The sequence below is a fragment of the Elephas maximus genome, chromosome 5 (genome assembly GCF_024166365.1).
Source record: "Elephas maximus indicus isolate mEleMax1 chromosome 5, mEleMax1 primary haplotype, whole genome shotgun sequence".
In the NCBI taxonomy this organism is placed as follows: domain Eukaryota; kingdom Metazoa; phylum Chordata; class Mammalia; order Proboscidea; family Elephantidae; genus Elephas; species Elephas maximus.
In genome coordinates this window covers 148,988,263-149,005,743 of record NC_064823.1, presented here as the reverse complement: position 1 = coordinate 149,005,743, position 17,481 = coordinate 148,988,263, and the positions used below count along the sequence as shown (strand labels likewise).

The 17,481-nt window shown below is 42.7% G+C and overlaps 2 protein-coding genes across 8 annotated transcripts in view; one reads left to right on the top strand and one right to left on the bottom strand.

Annotated features, from left to right (window-relative positions):
- Positions 1–10,479, bottom strand: part of TAPT1 (transmembrane anterior posterior transformation 1) — a 75,561-nt gene extending 65,082 nt beyond the window's left edge. For 5 of the 7 annotated variants that reach the window (XM_049886450.1, XM_049886451.1, XM_049886452.1 and 2 more), the window contains exon 1: positions 10,253–10,479. In XM_049886450.1, the coding sequence (XP_049742407.1) occupies positions 10,253–10,454 (202 nt within the window). In that variant the 5' untranslated portion in view covers positions 10,455–10,479. Of the gene's footprint in view, positions 1–9,839; positions 10,136–10,252 lie in introns of those variants that run through there. The other 2 variants (XM_049886453.1, XM_049886457.1) reach the window with 2 other exon arrangements.
- LOC126076760 (transcription initiation factor TFIID subunit 4-like) lies at positions 10,453–16,631 on the top strand. Its single transcript, XM_049885310.1, has 2 exons — positions 10,453–11,098; positions 13,549–16,631. The coding sequence occupies exons 1-2, from the start codon at positions 10,453–10,455 to the stop codon at positions 13,644–13,646; spliced, it is 744 nt and encodes a 247-aa protein (XP_049741267.1). The 3' UTR covers positions 13,647–16,631.
- The last annotated feature ends 850 nt before the right edge of the window (positions 16,632–17,481 follow it).

Sequence of the window (17,481 nt, the reverse complement as noted above, 5' to 3'; positions counted from 1 at the left end):
TGGTGACACCAGATTCCTTTGAACCTGGCCCCATGCTGTCTTTTCAGTCAGGCCACACATTGCCTCCCCTGAATGTCAGTTACAATCCTCTAGTTACACTACTTTTCACCTGTCTCCAAACATGTCCCCTGGTTCACACTGTTCCTGGCCCTGGAGTTCCCTTCCAGTTTTTCACAAGTGAACATGGGCAGAGGTCACCATCTCAGTGAAGACGTCCCCCTGTTTCCCAGGCAGAATGTGTCCTTTCCCCGCATGGTTCTCAGCGCCTGCACTGGCCCACGCTGCTCTGCACAGTTACATGCATTTGCCTGGCTGGCCTTCTATTCACCTGTGCATCCTCGGGGTGAGCACTTAACAGGTGCTCAACAAATGCTCGCCAAAACAACATATGAAGCTGAGAAGGGAAAAAAAATCACAGTGAAGAGTATGGCAGAGAAAATCAGAAGCAGAAATCAGAAGTGGCAAAAGGAGAGAACACCAGACTCTCAGCAAGAGCAGAGAGCCTGTGACTGAGACAGAACTGTTCCAAGACTGGGGGAGTTAGCAGAGAAAGAGCAGAAAGCCACTGGTGCCTCAATCAATGTAGCAGCTGTTGAAGATCCAGGAATCTCTGCTGTGTGTATGTCTAAGTATAAAATCAAAAACAAACCAAACCCACTGCTGCTGATTCAATTCCAACTCATAGCCAAAAAAGGTACCCAAACCTCCAAGCCCCTAAGAGCAGTGTGCCATGATGAAGCCACAGTCAGTGAGGGCTCTGGGCTCTAGGGTGCACGGATAGGGAGACTTTCATTACCCACGGTAAGGGCAGGGGAGGGAAGCTGGGCAGCCCTACGGTATGTCATCTGTCTTAAAGAGATACAGAAATAGGTTACCGCGCAACAATTTTAAATTAAAAAACCAATTTAAACAAAAAGGTTTGGATAGCTATACCCTTGTTGATTTAGAAAATTATCCTCCACAAAGGGGTCTTCCTGGTGACCGCAGAAGACAAAACCTTCACCATGAGAGTTCTGTGACGATCCGCAAGAAGAGTTCAGGATTGGCCATCAGAAGAAGGGGGTTCTGGCACCCGCTCTATCACACACCAGCCCAGTGACCCTGGTCGAGTCATAAATCTCAACTGCACAGAGGACGACACTGAGGCTAGAGCAGTGTTATAACTCCTGTTTACCTGCTTGCCTTCCACACAGCTTGCTGAAGGACCAAGAGAGAATTTGTACAAAAGGGTATAAAAACCACAAAGCATGACACAGTGTTAACTACTTACTATTAGTTTCACAACTTCTGCAATATTTACCAATTCTCGTTGGTGGCTACCTAATGTTTACTGATCCTACTTCTGCAATCTGGGTTCTATGGTTAAAAAATAATGTAACAAGTATATCTAACAAATTACATAATCTAAGTAACTCCTTTTCTGTAAACAAGTTATTATATGATATAAGCATGCACATTTTAACTATATTCCAAATACAAAATAGTGTCTTAGCAGAGTTCTAGAAATGGAAGAATTTTAGTTATAAATACCAATTTAGATTCCACAATGGACAATTTAAAAGTAAGCATTTAAAATAACCAAATGATAAAAACACATTTTGAGTGTACAGATCTCACAACTACAAGACAGGATCTACTGTTAGGTCCATTTTGCAGACAAAGAAATCAAGGCACAGAGAGGTTAGGTAGGTCTCCAAGGTCACACAGGGAGTAAGCGGTAGAACCTGAGATAACAGTCAAGCAGTCTATCACTAAAGTGTGTGCTTTTCCCTCCCCACTAGACTATTTTGCTTATCACTGTCTCGAATTTTTTTCCTTAATTTCTCATTCAAAAATTTATACATAAATTGTTTTTGTGACATTTGTTGCAATCCCTGCAATGTGTCAGCACTCTCCCCTTTTCCCGCTTGGGTTCTCTGTGTCCATTCGTCTGGTTTTCCTGTGCCTTCCTGCCTTCTCATCTCTGCTTCTAGGCAGGTGCTGCCCATTTGGTCTTGCACACTTGATTGAACTAAGAAGCACATTCCTCATGTGTGCTATTGTTTTAGAGACCTGTCTAATCTTTGGCTGAAAGGTTGACTTCGGGAGTGGCTTCAATTTTGAGTTTGCAGGTGTTTGAGGGCCATAGTCTCAGGGGTTCCTCCAGTCTCTCTCAGACCAGTAAATCTGGCCTTTTTTGTGAATCTGAATTCTGTTCTACATTTTTCTCCTGCTTTATCTGGGACCCTCTATTGCGATCCCTGTCAGAGCGGTTGGTGGTAGTAGACGGGCTCCATCTATATCTTCTGGGTTCAGGCTGGTGGAGGCTGTGGTTCATTAGTCCTTTGGATTAGTATTTTCCTTGTGTCTTTGGTTTTCTTCATTCTCCTTTGCATCAAATGTGCTGGGACCAATAGACATTATTTTAGCTAGCTACTCACAAGCTTTAAGACCCTACACGCTACTCACCAAAGGAGGATGTAGAACATTTTCTTTATGAACTATGTTATGCCAACTGACCTAGATGTCCCAAGACCTAGATCTCCTCAGCCCCAGTAACTCAGTTTCTCAAGGTGGTTGGATGTGTCTGGAAATGCTGGTGGGATAGTGGTAAAGTGCTATGGCTTCTAACCAAAGGGTCGGCAGTTCAAATCTGCAGGCGCTCCTTGGAAATTCCGTGGGGCAGTTCTACTCTGTCCTATAGGGTCGCTATGAATCGGAATCTACTCGACGGCACTGGGTTTGGTTTTGGTTTGGGTTTTTGGATGTGTCTAGGAAGCTTCAATGGCTTTGCCTTGGTCGAGCTGTGCTGACTTCCCCTATATTGTGTGTTGTCTTTCCCTTCACCAAAGTTAATACTTCTCTACTGTCTAATTAGTGATTTCCCCTCCCCACCACTCCTTTCAAATGCTTTTGTAAACAGTAGCCATTGTGTTCTTTCTGGAAAGATGGGACACTTTTTCCCCCACACCAACCTCTACGCTCCTACAGCACCCTGGGCTTGCTTCTATGAAGCTATATTAACTACTTGGCCCCTTTACCAGACCATGAGCTTTCGAGTACAAGTACCATGTATTCCTATGTTCCTGATGTCCAGCCCCTAGTGAGTTCTGAATGCAAGAGTAGTCTTTTGTTCATGATTGACACCACGCTAATGGTCTGGGGAATGGTTTTTAAAAGACACATTAAACCAGTACTAACAGTAGAAGCAAGCTTCACGTTAAATATTTCCAAAGCTTTACATCACCACCTCCTCATTCACTCCTGGAGAAGAGGCCATTTCATGGCATGAGGCAGTTTAAAAAGGTCTTGTATGCTATGTACAATTGTCAGAACAATTCTGAGAGCTAAACAGAGCTAAGATGGCATGCATATTCCGTAAATAAGAAACTGAGACTCATGGAGGTTAAGTGACTTGTCCAAAGTCACCCTAAAGTTATAAAGGGTAAATTGGGAGTAGAACTTAGATCTTTGAAGTTCAGCATGCTTTCTCTTCTACACCAAAATTATCATCCCTCTAATAATTACACAGAGAGAAGATGCCCTGGTCCTGATACGGATTCAACAGGTCAGAAAGATCCTTTGATTCCTACTGAAGGAGGAAGGGGAATATGCTGACTTAGGTCATGAGTTCTTAAGTTAGCCCTGCTGCTTTGACTGGTCCACTCCCACCTTTCCCTGGCTGTTGATATACACTTTGCAGTTTGCTGTTCAGTCCTGTTCTGAAGTGTATTCCTGCTTTAGTGTTTTCATTTGCTTTTGTATTTATGTTTTTAAAACATTCTTCTCCGGCATTCTACAGACTCATCTGCACTTATTTGTCCTGTGATTTAGGGCATAGTTGACAGGCTAATTATTTAGAAAGGCTACTGCTTTTTAGGAGCCCTGATGGTGCAGCAGTTAAGCACTAGGCTGCTAACTGAAAGGTTTGGTGGTTTGAACCCACTAGTCCGTCCTCAGGAGAAGGATCTGGCAATCTGTTCCTGTAAAAATTACAGCCTAGGAAACCCTATGGGCAGTTCTACTCTGTCCTATAGGATCTCTGTGAGCGAGAACAGACTCGACAGCACACAACAACGTTCTTTACCTGTGGGTACCACTCTTTGACTCAAAAACTCTGCAAGCTAAGTGTACTCTAGCTTTGTCCTTACTTTGGGTGGTATTCCATTCCTTCTTAGAAAAAGAGTCACTCTTATTTGTTATACCAATCATTTGTCTTTATAATTTAAAAGCAAAGCCTTTCCCAAAATAAAATAATTCAAATATTTATTCTCTGAACACTGCCAACTTTTTAGATGTCAACTGATTTTACTTCATTTATCCAGTTCTCACCAAGAAGAAATATCATCAGTACAAATCTTTTAAAAATAGAAGTATTTTACTATTTAATTATAACAAACAAATGCTTCTACATTAGAACTAAGTTTTACCAAGTGTGAATATTTAATATAAGGAAAATTATACCAACCATAAATCCAAATCAATTCTTCCAATGTATTTTTAATCAATATTCATCTATCACAGAACTGTTCTGTTACCCAGTTTCTTAAACTGAAAATAGTTTAAATTGCTTCTTCTTTTTGCTGCTTCTTCACCCACAAAAGAATACTATGTTTAATTATCTCCTGAGAGCTTTTTCAGAAATAAAACAGTATAAAAAGTTATTAACTGAAAGTAATGAATAATCATAAATATATTTATATGCTCAATAATATGTCTAAATACAGCTTTCTTAAAATGGCACTGACCATTAAAAAAAATTGGAAAGTAATACTGATTAACTGTTAAAAAAAATTTTACACAAATGAGAGTGACTTTTTTCTAAGAAGGAATGGAATACCACCCAAAGTAAGGAAAAAGCTAGAGTACACTTAGCTTGCAGAGTTTCTGAGTCAAAGAGTGGTACCCACAGGTAAAGAACGTTGTTGTGTGCTGTCAAGTCTGTTCCCACTCTCAGAGATCCTATATAACATGTAAATCTCCAAAGTCTTAAATAATTTAAAACTTAATAAACTTTGGAGCCCTGGTGGTGCAGTGGTTAAGAGCTTGACTGCTAACCAAAAGGTCGACAGTTCGAATCTACCAGCTGCTTCTTGGAAACCCTATGGGGCAATTCTACTCTGTCCTATAGGGTCGCTATGAATCGGAATCGACTCAATGGCACTGAACAACAACAAAGTTTCACTAAAATTTTAAAAGTAAATACAGAGACATACCCTTCTATAAGCCAATTTAAAAAAAAAAAAACAAACATAAGCCAACTGGGAATTGGTCATCAATCCAACACCAACTCTGTTTTCCAGAGTCAAATGTAAATAAGGGTACCATATCATGTAGTACGACCAAGTTTCGAAGACCCTCAGAGAACTGTTTATAAGTAGTCTCACTTACGGAAGTCAAGAATAGATAAAAATATTCATGAATGTATTGATGAAAAATAGCGACTATGCCCAAGGTCACGAAAGACCAAAAATGGGAAAAGAACACCACTGATCACACAGTGAATGCTCTACAGTCTTCCCAGAAACTCCTTTTAGGCAACTGTTCCCCAAATGGATCACAAATGAACAGCGAGGCTGAATTTTAGAAGGCAAATTAGTTAAAGTTGAACATTTTAAAAAGCTAAGATATTGAACTTGTCAAAGACCAAGATGAGTAACTTTTCATCGCTTGTTTAGCTTACATATCCTAGGTAAGTAAAGCAGTTGAGAATTTTAAAAGCAGAGCAACAGTTTGTCAGAAGAGAAGTAGCCAATTATATTTTATCTGTATCAGGGATGGGGTTACTGCAAATAATCTTTCAGTCAGTTTAACAATTATCCTTATTTTCATTTGTAAATGAGAAATTAATTGACTCGAGAGCGTAATTTCAGAATCAGTCAGCCTTTAATTAACCATCAGGATAAGTATGGAGGTGTAGGGATAACTGTGTAACTGTCCATGGGTGGTGAAGACTGGTTAAATGAAAATGCATAGATAATAAAAATACGGTATTTACAAGAAGAACTTGCCTTTGCCCTCCACCAAATCTGTTGTGGGAACTGCTAAACAGGAGATCAACTGGCTTTTCTGAGTTTCAACCTTTCTCCCTGACTCTGCTTATTCTCTTGTAGGATAAAACAAGAGATTTCATGATGCGTAAAGACAGAGAAGGGCCGCAAAAGAAACGGGTAATGGCCGAGTATAAGCTCTAGAAGTGAAGAGTCACCATTAAGAAAAAAAGATAATAAGCCCCATGGCACTGTTATAATCACAAACAATATTCTTCACCCACACCTGACTTCAGGCTTTTTTTTACAAGCACTACCCACCCCTATGCACACTCCAATACCCCTATGCACCCCTATGCACACTCCAATACCTGCATTATATAGGCATTGTTTCATCCTCACTGGCAGGTATTATGCTTATTTTTACACCAAATCTTCTACTGTTAAGTCTCCACAGTGACTAGAACCAGCTTAGACACTTGAAATGCTAAACTGTTTAGTGGTGACGTTATGAAACAGAGCCGAATGGATTAAGTAAGCAGGCTAAGCATAGAGTCTACAAAGCAATTCAACAACTGAAACAAGCCAAGAACACAAATTACCTAATTCTTCGTTCAAAGTCGACTTGCTAGACCGAGATTCCTAAATGAGAATATGGTTACATAGGCACTCTCCCAACTAGAATTTCTGTTGATGAGGGAAGTGTGGAGCAAGCATAAAAATATGATAGTATATAATTATTAGTTGGTCTTATATTAAAAAATGACAACAGTAGAAGTTGGTAGTATTTTTAAGAATGAGAAAAAAAAAGAAAAGAGTAGAGATCAATCTGCACTTCCTGCTGATGACCACTAATCCCAAGCTCAAAGTTGATGACCACGTAAAGCAACAGCGGAATACACGATGACCATTTCAAGAGAGATAAAGAAAATAGGAATGACAAGTGGGGTACCCATATCTAACTGTGCCAAGGTGTAAGTACTTACATCTGATAAGTCTCAGCCTACTGCCAGCCTATCTACCTATCGTCAAAAAAGGAGTTCTGAAAACCAAGCGATAGAAGACTTTGACAAGAGAAATAAACAGAAAGTCTACGCTTCATGTAGACACACATATATGTCATATACAACTGTATATACACAAACTAATACAGGTACATTATGTATTTTCTGAACATATAAACAAAAACAAGTATAAAACAAAAATATGAATCTCAGACACAATACTTTATTTTGATCTATAGTATTTTACTTGGGTGGAGAGAGTTTGGATAAGAGCCTAATCTGTATATTCATTTAGGTTCACGAGATCAGGCAACTTTGCCTTCTGTCATACTATACATAAGGTCGCCATGAGTCACAGCAACTAACAACAACAAGACTGTTAGGATGGGCCAACAAAGTTTTATTTATAAAGAAAAAAAAAAAAAAACCTTGCCATCAAGTCGATTCTGACTCATAGCAACCCTACAAGACAGAGTAGAACTGCCCCATAGAGTTTCCCAGGAGCACCTGGTGGATTCCAACTACTGACCTTTTGATTAGCAGCTGTAGCTCTTAAGCACTATGACACCAGGATTTGCCCTAAATTCCTTGGGAGAAATGATAAAAAGGACTTTGGAACTAACTGATGGTTAAGCTACCAAGACAAGAAAGCTACAACTTCCAAAAAGGAAAGACAAAGCCTGCCCTAATTTGGGGAGGGACTAGGGCTCAAGGGCAGAGACAGCAGAGTATCAGAGGCACCACCAGGAACATAAATGGACAAGTAACACCGTAATTGTAAACACCCAGTCTTGAAAAATGAGTTTCATTTGGGGAGACATGCTTTTCATTGTGACACTAGGTGGTGCCACTTATAGACTCTTCAGCCCAGGCCAGACCCTAGGGAATAGTTTTCTAAATTCTTGAAAGGAGGGAAAGGAAGGCAAGCAGAGCAGTGGTAGGGAGTGGTGCTAAGGGTCAGGGTTAAGGTAGAGACCATTTAGCGGCCTAGACATTCAAGCCTGCTGAAAGAATTCTAATCTCTAACAGAAACCCGTTGCTGTCGAGTCCATTCCAACTAACTGCGACCCTATAGAGCAGAGTAGAACTGCCCCACAGGGTTTCCAGGGAGCAGCTGGTGGATTCCAACTGCCAACCTTTCGGTTAGCAGCCGAACAGTTAAACACTGTGCCACCAGGGCTCCAAGTCTCTTCCAAACGTGGTATCAGAGCTAGAGGCTGGGGCCAGCAGTGGCTGTGAGACTCACAGAGTGGGGACTGGGGCTCAAGTGAAGGTCAACACCAGGAACAACACTGGCTGGGGACTCCAGATGAAATGCCCCTGATCCCCAAGGCTGGTGTGACTGGTAAAGCAGGGGTTGCTCTGTCATCTCTCCTCACACAAAACTGACGATAGGGGGGGCAAGACGAATACCACCCCTATAAGCTAAAGTCTGGTAAAGACTTTCTGCAACTACTGAGCCTTCAACATGTCATACCTCAGGAAACCATGTTGGTAAAGGAGTGTGTGGTATGGTAAAGTCTATGGAAGTTCAGGGTACAGCATGTACCTATCAGACCCAGCAAGGGAAGAGCCAGGGAAGGAGTGTGAGGTGTCACTTCAAGGGTCTGCGCTCACCAAAATGCTCCTGACAACTTCTGTTTCTGTCCATGCAAACATCAATAATAAAAAAGCTTTCGTAATGTTGGCTTTTTTGAAACTCAAAAATATTTTCAAGAAATTATAGTGAAACCTGGCAATATCTTTTCCTATTTAGAGAGTGCTTTTTATGTAAATAAAATAGACAGCCCATAGAAAGGTTCAATACTTTATCTTATTTAAACCAAAAAAACCAAACCCACTGCCATGGAGTCATTTCTGACACACAGCAACCCTACAGGACAGAATAGAACCATAGGGTTTCCAAAGAGCTGCTAGTGGATCTGAACTGCCAACCTTTTTGGTGAGCAGCAGAGCTCTCACCCACTGGGCCACCAGGGCTCCTATCTTACTTAAAAAAAAAAAAAAAACTTAGATCATGCCAATTTGGAAAGGAAACACTCTTGCCAGCAAGTGTTTACCTGACAACTAAACCGAACACAGTAGGATTGAAAATTTCTAAGTGGTTAACTGAAATGGCTTAACATAGCCCAGTCCGTACTTAATTTTTCAAGGATATGAACCTCTTCAAAAGCTAACCTATGTCTAGTTCTGAGAGTTAACAAAGTCAGTGAGGATCTCATCTCATCAGCCGTGTGGCATTTAAGTACTCCTACAATTTCACCATCCAGTACAATTAGTGATGCAATAAGTTTTACAACATATACCTGTATTTGCAGGAACTGCAGGACGTATCTGCGAATACAGCCACTGCTGAGCACCAGACATTTTTTTAATTGGAAGAAGTTTAATGGAATTGTGGTTCAGTTGCTGTTCAAAGCTTAAAATTATGTAAGAAACTTTAAAATGCTGTAATCATTCTATATTCAAAGAAGCAATACATCCATTTTCTTTTAAGCCTAATATACAAATGAAATTAAATAAAAAAACCTTTAAAAATATGACTAAGATCCCACAGCTTATAAGGAATTGTAATACTATAATATACTTAAAACCAGTAATTGAAGCAGGACTCATAAGTACATCTTTTCCTACTAAGCGTTTTTTGTTTCGTTTTTTTTAAATGAGTGACTTAAGTTTCAGTTTAGGAAAAGTTCACAGGACATATTTTGAAGAGCGCTAAATAGTTCTGTTCCGGGCACAGCTACTGAACTTCACGGTCGTTACAACACTGTTCGCTGCGGCTGTAAAAACCCTATTTGGAGAGCAAGTTAACAGGTTTCTATGACTCAAGTTCGCTGAAAATACACAACCACCAAAAAGTCACCTTGGCATGAATTAAGAGATCAGCCGCGCGCTTGGCATCTGTGGATTCCTTAGACGTCGGAGATGCTCGCAGACGTTAGCAAGGGAGCCAGGTTCCTTTAAAACACCTTTCGGAAGCAGTAAGCGGAGCCGGGACCGCAGCCCTCCTGGGACACACCTGACAGGGCGTTTGTCGCGGGGGCCCCGGCTGCCGCGCCGAACCCACCCAAGGAGCTGTCAGCGGCCGCCGAGCCGCGGAAGCCGCGGGAGTCTCGGGAGCCGCGGCCCCGCGCGCCCACAGCCCCAGCGGCCCCGGGCTCGCCAGCCGGCCGCCCTCGGCGCGGCAGCGTCCGCCCGCCGCCGGCCTTGGCGCCCCGGCCGGCCCCTCGCGCCCACGCCGCGGCCTAGCGCCGCCCGCCCGCCCGCCTGCCTCACCTGCGCGGCTGCGGCGCTTATCCCGTCGCCGGTCGCTCTCGTAGAAGCCCAGCGTCTCTGTATGCTGAGGCGCTGGCGGGGGCCCGTGGCCGCCACCGCCGCCCGGCTGCTCCGCCTCGCCACGGCCGCCCCGCTCCGGGCCGTCCGCGCCGCCGACGCCGCCACCTTCTCCCGGGGCGGCCGCGTCGCCGACGCCCGCCATGTTCCGAGCACAACAAACTGTCCCCGCCGCCTCCCTCCAGCCTCCGGCCCGGCCTCCGCCTCCGGCCGGCCCCCTCCCCGCCTCGCCCCGCCCCTCGCCGGAGCCCTGGCCGCCGCCGCCATCCGCGGCCCGCCGGCCGGCGCGCGGCATTGGCGTCAGCGGCGCCTGCGAGCTCGCCGCCGCCGCCGCCGTCGCCGCCGCCACGGTGGCCGCCATCTTCTTCCTACACTCGCTGTGGCGGGCTGCTGCGTCCCTTGCTGCGGAGGGCTCGGTCGTCCGGGGCACCGCGCCGGGCTCCATGCGGCCGGGCCGGGCCGCTGGGGAGAGAGAGCGCTGCCGGGGCTCGGGACGGGGGCCCGGGAGAAGCGGGCCGGGCGCGGCGGCGGGCGGAGGGTCGGCCGCGGAGCCCCGGGGCGGCGGCCGCGGAGCCCGCTGCCCACCGTCTGCCAGGTGTCCGGCCGCCCGCCCGGGGCCCCTTTTGCAGGCTCGGTGCCCGGAGTGCGCCGGCGCCGCCCGCCCGGCCTTGGCACCGCCCGCACGGCCGCTATTTAGCTCCATGTCTTCTGCATATTTATGGTCGCCTGGCCATTCTTTGACAGTTCCCAAAGCACTTGGACAGGGAGCTCGTGGGAGCTTCACAACAGGTGGGGGCGCCGAGGGGAAGCGACCGGCCTGAGGGACTCGACCCGAGGAGCAGGGTGGCTTTGTGCCTTTAATGTGCCCACGGACGGGCACTCTAGACTGTCTTTCGGGGTTAGGGTTAGGCTGTGGCTCTCGGCCACGTTGCCCTTGCTCCATAACCCGGGCGGAGCTGGATGATGGGGCTGGGTCCGTCCTTTTCTGCTCTGGCTTGTGACTCCACATGGAGTGCGGTGTGGAGACCACTGGCCACAAGGGTAGTGGAAGTGATGCTCAAAGAGGCCCGGGACCTTTGCCACGCGCTTCCCACGTGACTGCCGCGCGCTCGAGTTAGGGCACAGGGGCACATTGATTTCCCGTCTGCTGACTTGGGGACTCACCTGCGCCTTTGATTACCCTTTGGATTAGCGAGAGGAAAACTGTTAACTCCTCCCCAAATGTTAGGCTGTCTGGAAACTTCCCTTGACTTAAACTTGAGAGCCAGAGCAGCTACGAACAGGTCCGCATGGGACAAAATCGAGCCCGTGTTGATTCATCAGAGAGACCCTAAGGGTTTGATTCTCAACTAGCGAGTTTACTTGGTTGCAAACCCTCAGCAAGTTTAAAATAAAAGTGGACTGTGAGATGACAGCAGGGCCGGAGGCAGGGGTGAGAGACCCCCAGCCAGGAGGTGACCCTCAGCAGCCTGCAGATGACGTTTCTAGACATGTCTGTGACCATCCTCCGTGAAATACAGTTTTTGGTTGTGCTTGGTCAAAACTAAGCCTCGATAAATCAATCGAATACGAATGCTCTGGTCAAATCTTAAGTACCTTTTTGAGAAGAGATATTAAAAACCCTATGACCTCTAATTTTTTATTCTGAAATCATCCCGTTTCCATTATTTACTCATCGTCCAGGAAGTAGGCATTTATTGCTTGTTTATGTCAGTTCCCATTGACTCTGTCACCACATTCATTGGTTTATTGCCCTTGCAGGTTAAGTCAGCAGGAGCTGGAAGGGAAGGAATCCGTAATTCTGTTTCCTAAGGTTGTAGTTACGGATTTCTCTCATTTTCTGTATCAGGACTGAGAAATGACATCCCGTTCCAAAGGCTGTGCCTGTCCTTTTAAATTATCAGCAGAGAGGAAGGGAGCAGCCGAACCCAGGCTAGGACCTAGTACCTGAGGTGTCCTGGAGACCAAGAGGAGGCAGTGGAAATGTGTGAGGGAAAGCTGAGGGACTCGGAGCTTCTCCTCAAAGGAGTCTTTTCGCTGTATCTGCATTATGTTGTCTGACGTGTTGTGAAACTGCACAATTTCAAAGAAGCCCGCATTGAAGTCAACATACCAAAAAAGCCTTTTTAAAACATGCACGAATATAATTTTTTAATTAACATGATTCTTCTTTTGTATAAGTATGAATAATTGAACAATCAGATAGTTTATTGTGTATGGAAAGTTGTTTTCTTCCACTGCATCCTATTCAGAACCCAGGAAAGGGCATTTTCAAATACATATTCTACATCTTCAAAATATTAACCTGCAAAGACCCTGAAGGTAAGAAAAATTTACACAGCATTGAAGATCCCCCGGTTTTCTGAGGAAAACGAACATGTTCTTTATATCAGTTGTAAAAAGGAAAGCCATAAGCTTAAATTTATGACATCACTGTTAGGGAACAGTAGGGGTCTTTCAGAAGCTTGGCAATGCTCACCATTAAAGAGACACCACATAACTTTGTGAGGTAAGTTATAAGATAAAAAGATTTTGATGACAATGAGCTACGATAATTCGGCTTAAACAATTAAATAAACAATGGCATAGTGTATGTCAGCATAGCCCGGTACTAGCTGTTAGAAAAGGAAATACTCCATTGGTGGGGAATAGTTTAAACAGAGGAAATTGATGAGCAAGGAATATGAGTTCAGAAATGAAAAAAAAGTTTTACATGTAAACAACAGAGGACAAAAATTCAATGAGTTGGGAAAGCTGTGTTTACAACTAAAAGAATTTATATATCCAAAATTATATTGTTATATATTATGCATAATTACATGATTATGTAAATTCAAGTAAGGTTTGTAAAATTGCTGCATGTTTTCTTAACTATATTCTTGTACCTTCTGGTGTTAATATACACCTTGTGGCTATTTTGAGAATTGCAAAATGCAAATTTTTTTTTAAAGAATGAGGTTTGGGTAGTTAGTATACAAAAATTTTTAAATGACTTCCATAACTTCATATTTTAGTAATTAAAGATTCAGTGACTATGATTTTGCAACTGAGCAAAAGACCTTGACCCCATTGTGCGTGAACCATGGGTATGACCTCCAGAAAATCATCTTAATGAAGCCTGTAAACTCACAAGACTTACTGCCAAAACAAAATCATTACCGTCCTCTGTTATATGAAGCAACAAGTGTTTTAAAATAAGTGATGTTTTCTACTTAGTACATATGCATTCTTCCTCCCAGGAATAGTATGGTGTAGTACAAAGAATGCCGGTACTTACAAGCCTTGGGAAGACTACTGTCTTGACCACAAAGTTAGCTGTATGACCCTGGGAAGATAACCACTCTGACCCTCAGTATCACTCATTGGTAAGTGAGATCAATGCCTATCCTATAGTTGTTGTTACATGCCTTCAAGTCCATTCCAACTCATAGCAACCCTGTATGATATACACTACCAAAAAAAAAAACCCACTACCGTCAAGTCGATTCTGACCTGTAGCAACCCTGTAGGGCAGAGTAGAACTGCCCCGTAGGGTTTCCAAAGCTGTCATCTTTTCGGAAGCAGACTGCCACAGCTTTCTCCCTTGGACAGACTGGTGGGTTCAAACTACCAAGCTTTAGGTTACCAGCTGATAGCTTAACCGCTTAAAAAATTTTTCTCTTTATCCCCCCGCTCATAGTAGTAACTTTGAATGTTTCATTTAGACTGAGTAGTTTTCACATTTCAATTACAAAGAAATTTTTCTCTTGGTAGCACTTCTACTATATTGCTCCTAAACTATGTTCAAAATTAGCTCCATATGCTTTTCCTGAGTAACAAAAACATCAAGCACTCTGAAGACTTGAAAGAAGCCCTGAATCATGGAAGGCTTGAACTGGCTGATTCTCCAACTTACGAGTCTTTTGACCTGAGATAACATAAATGGTCCCTTTTCCCAACTGTAGAGTATTGGACTAGCTGACCCTGGTGGCCCCTTCTAGCTCCACAATTATGTGACAACGTTCATGCAAATCCCTTTGTAGACTTTTGGATACCTCTGGGTTAAAATGGCTAATGCCTGTGTTAGCAAAGCAATTGGAGAGTCACTTTGTAACTGGGTCCAAAATTTACATACAAGGGATTCAAATGTAGTGACTTCATTGTTTCGCACTTCAGAGGCATGCAAGTGTACTTTCTTTATGATCTATGCATTAGTGAGGAGAATCAACGGGTTCCTGGGGTCCCTAAACCGCCTGGCCTCCAAGGCTGTACTCAGCCCAGGCCTCAGGGTTTCTATAATTTGAAGGACTCTTCCTATATTGTGGAAACCTTGGTGGTGTAGTGGTTAAGAGCTATGGCTGCTAACCAAAGGGCTGACGGTTAAAATCCACCAGGCACTCCTTGGAAACTCTATGGGACAGTTCTACTCTATGCTGTAGGGTTGCTGTGAGTCGGAATTGACTCATGGTAACGGGTTTGGGTTTTTATTTTTATTTTTTTTGGTTTTCCCGTATTGTACTGATGCACACATGTGTCTAAGAACACTAAAGTGACATTTCACAGCAACCAAAATGATATTTGAGATGACTACTGCTGTAGTTAATTTTTGTAGTATAGATTCAACCACTGAACAGACTGCATCTGTATTTCTCAGGTAAAAATGTATTTCAGCAGTACATGACTGTTTCCTGAACCATAAATGGCACACCTCTGATCCACAACATGTAGTCTGGAATTTAATTCATTTACCATTTTTCCTCAAAGAGAAAAATAAGAGTTGATGTTTTTAAGAAATCTGAGCAGTTCGACAACTAATGTTGGAAAGAAAATCTACTGCCAGGCCCAGAACGAGCCTTTGCACTAAATTGATGTGAGTTTATTGAATCCCTGGGTTTTGGTAATAGTATTTTCTATCCTCAGCAATCACTTTTGGACTGGTACTTATGTTTTATCCCCTGTGGGCTTTATTCCATAGATTTCTAAAGAAGATCAACTCAGTTTGTTTCTGGAAGGTGTAGTTCAAATTGGATAATGTGCCTTTGACTCTAATGTACTTGTTACAACGTAACTAAAACAGGCCCAAAATCAGATTTCTAAAAGCACTTCTCTGGCAGGAGAATGCCTGGCTGAAACCATTCTTAATAGGACCTGTTGAAACCATATTATGTTACAAAACAGATATTTCGTAAAAGCTATAGGAGCCCTAGATGGTACAGTGGTTAAAGCAAGGGGCGGTTGGCTTCCGTAAAGATTTACAGCCTTGGAAACCCTATGGCGGTGCTACTTTGCCCTACAGGCTTGCTATGAGTTGGAATCTACACCATGGCAAAGGGTTCCGTTTTTGTTTTGTTTTTCATAAAAGATAGGCTGTTCTGAAGACCTTAAAGTAGATTATGTAATAGAAGTGTATGAATGTAAGTCTATGCATTATTGGATAATGAGACCATTTTTCCATGGTTAGAAGATAGGATTTATTCCCTGTTAGATTTTAATCTCTGGAAAATTCCAAAATACTGATGAGAGGGATGATGGTGATGACTTAGCAAACTTTCCACTCCAGATTTTTCTCTTTGAGGAGAAAGAACATTGTTCATTTTTCATAAGATAAAAAAACAAAAGGCCTGTCATGTTTAGAACCATTTTAATCATTTAGTCCGTTAACAGGAGTCTATTTTCAGAACGAACTCAGATCTTCCAGTCAGTTTGTTCGTAACTGTCAGAACCCTTCTTTCTGACTCAGCCAGCAAAAGCCTTGATTTTAGAGTGCACACAGCCGAGGAGATTGGGTCTATCACTTGCTGCTAGTCTTCTTTTGGGATTTTGCCTTTCAGAAATTTTTATGGTCCTGCTTCAATTCTTCCTTGATCCTCGTATCTCCAGTTAAAACTGGATCTCTAGTTTATCGTGGATCAAGATAACCAAGTGACTTTTCTCTTGACTTCTATGCCCTCTAAGTGCTTTTAAGCTGTGATCATGCACTCCTACTCTTTGTAACTAGCTTTCATTCTGCTCAGTAATCAGTGCTTCTAATATTTTTTCCATTTCTTTTTCCTTTTAGTTTTTGAGCTCCTTGAACATGAGTGCACTCTGGTTCTTGTAAAGATCTGTTATTAAAGTTTCTTCTCCTGTGCAAACCTTTGTAGTTTTCTCTCTCTTTTGCCTTGGTTGCCAAAATTTATTGCAGGCTCATGATAAATATTCAGGTTTTCAAAATAAGGCTCCTTTTAAGGTTTTGGCTTTCCAGATTTTGGAAATTGGTAAACCCGCTTTCAAGGCTTTCTGCTTTTCAAGTTGTTCTTTCATATGTTATCTATTACGTTCCTTTCTCTTCAGTATTATTACATGGAAGTTTGTGTTTATATGTAAAATGCTTTTCTTGTTTCTGACATCTTCCAACTTAATATCCATTACAAATATTCAACAAGCTTTTACCTGCTTGTCTTTCCTACAGATGCTTAATAAATACTGTAGCTTTGGTGTATCATTTCATAGAGGAGAGCAGTACTGTGGATAGTTTTTCATGATAACAATAATAATAATAATAATCTGTATTTTGGCTTTCACAAGAATTATTTTCTTGGGACAGTTTTATCTTCCTAATTATGCTTCACCTAAGCTGATACTAATATTAATTCACATCCCCCCGAGCAGATGTCCACTGATGACAGATATATGCTGGGGTTAAAACTTTGGCTGTATAATCCACACATAAATATTTGACTGCTAAGAAAACTAAAGCCGAGTCTGATGCTGATCGTTATTTATCATCTCTCAACTTTCTTTCTGACCCTTCGTCCATATACTTAGCTATGTATAAACACTGATCATATAAGTAAAAACTCATTTATAGTGCTACAAACCATTTGTAAATATCCAATTTTAATATTTATCATGGTGCTGGTATTCATGACCCGATCTGGTTGACTTAATATCATTTTTCTAAACCGTACAAAGTTTGCTGCAATTGGATTTGATTTTTGCAAGCTCGATAGACTCCTTCACGGTTTGTAGTGTATCTTAACGTAGCCAATAAAATCAATCTTGTATTAAGTAATTATAGGCCCCAAAATAAATGGATTCCGTTGGCTTTGGACAACTCAACGTTCATTCCAACCTTCTGCCCACTTGTTTCCCCTTAGCGTTTTAAGAAAATCCCATAAAGAAAGCTTAATTGATGTGATCGGTTCTTTTTA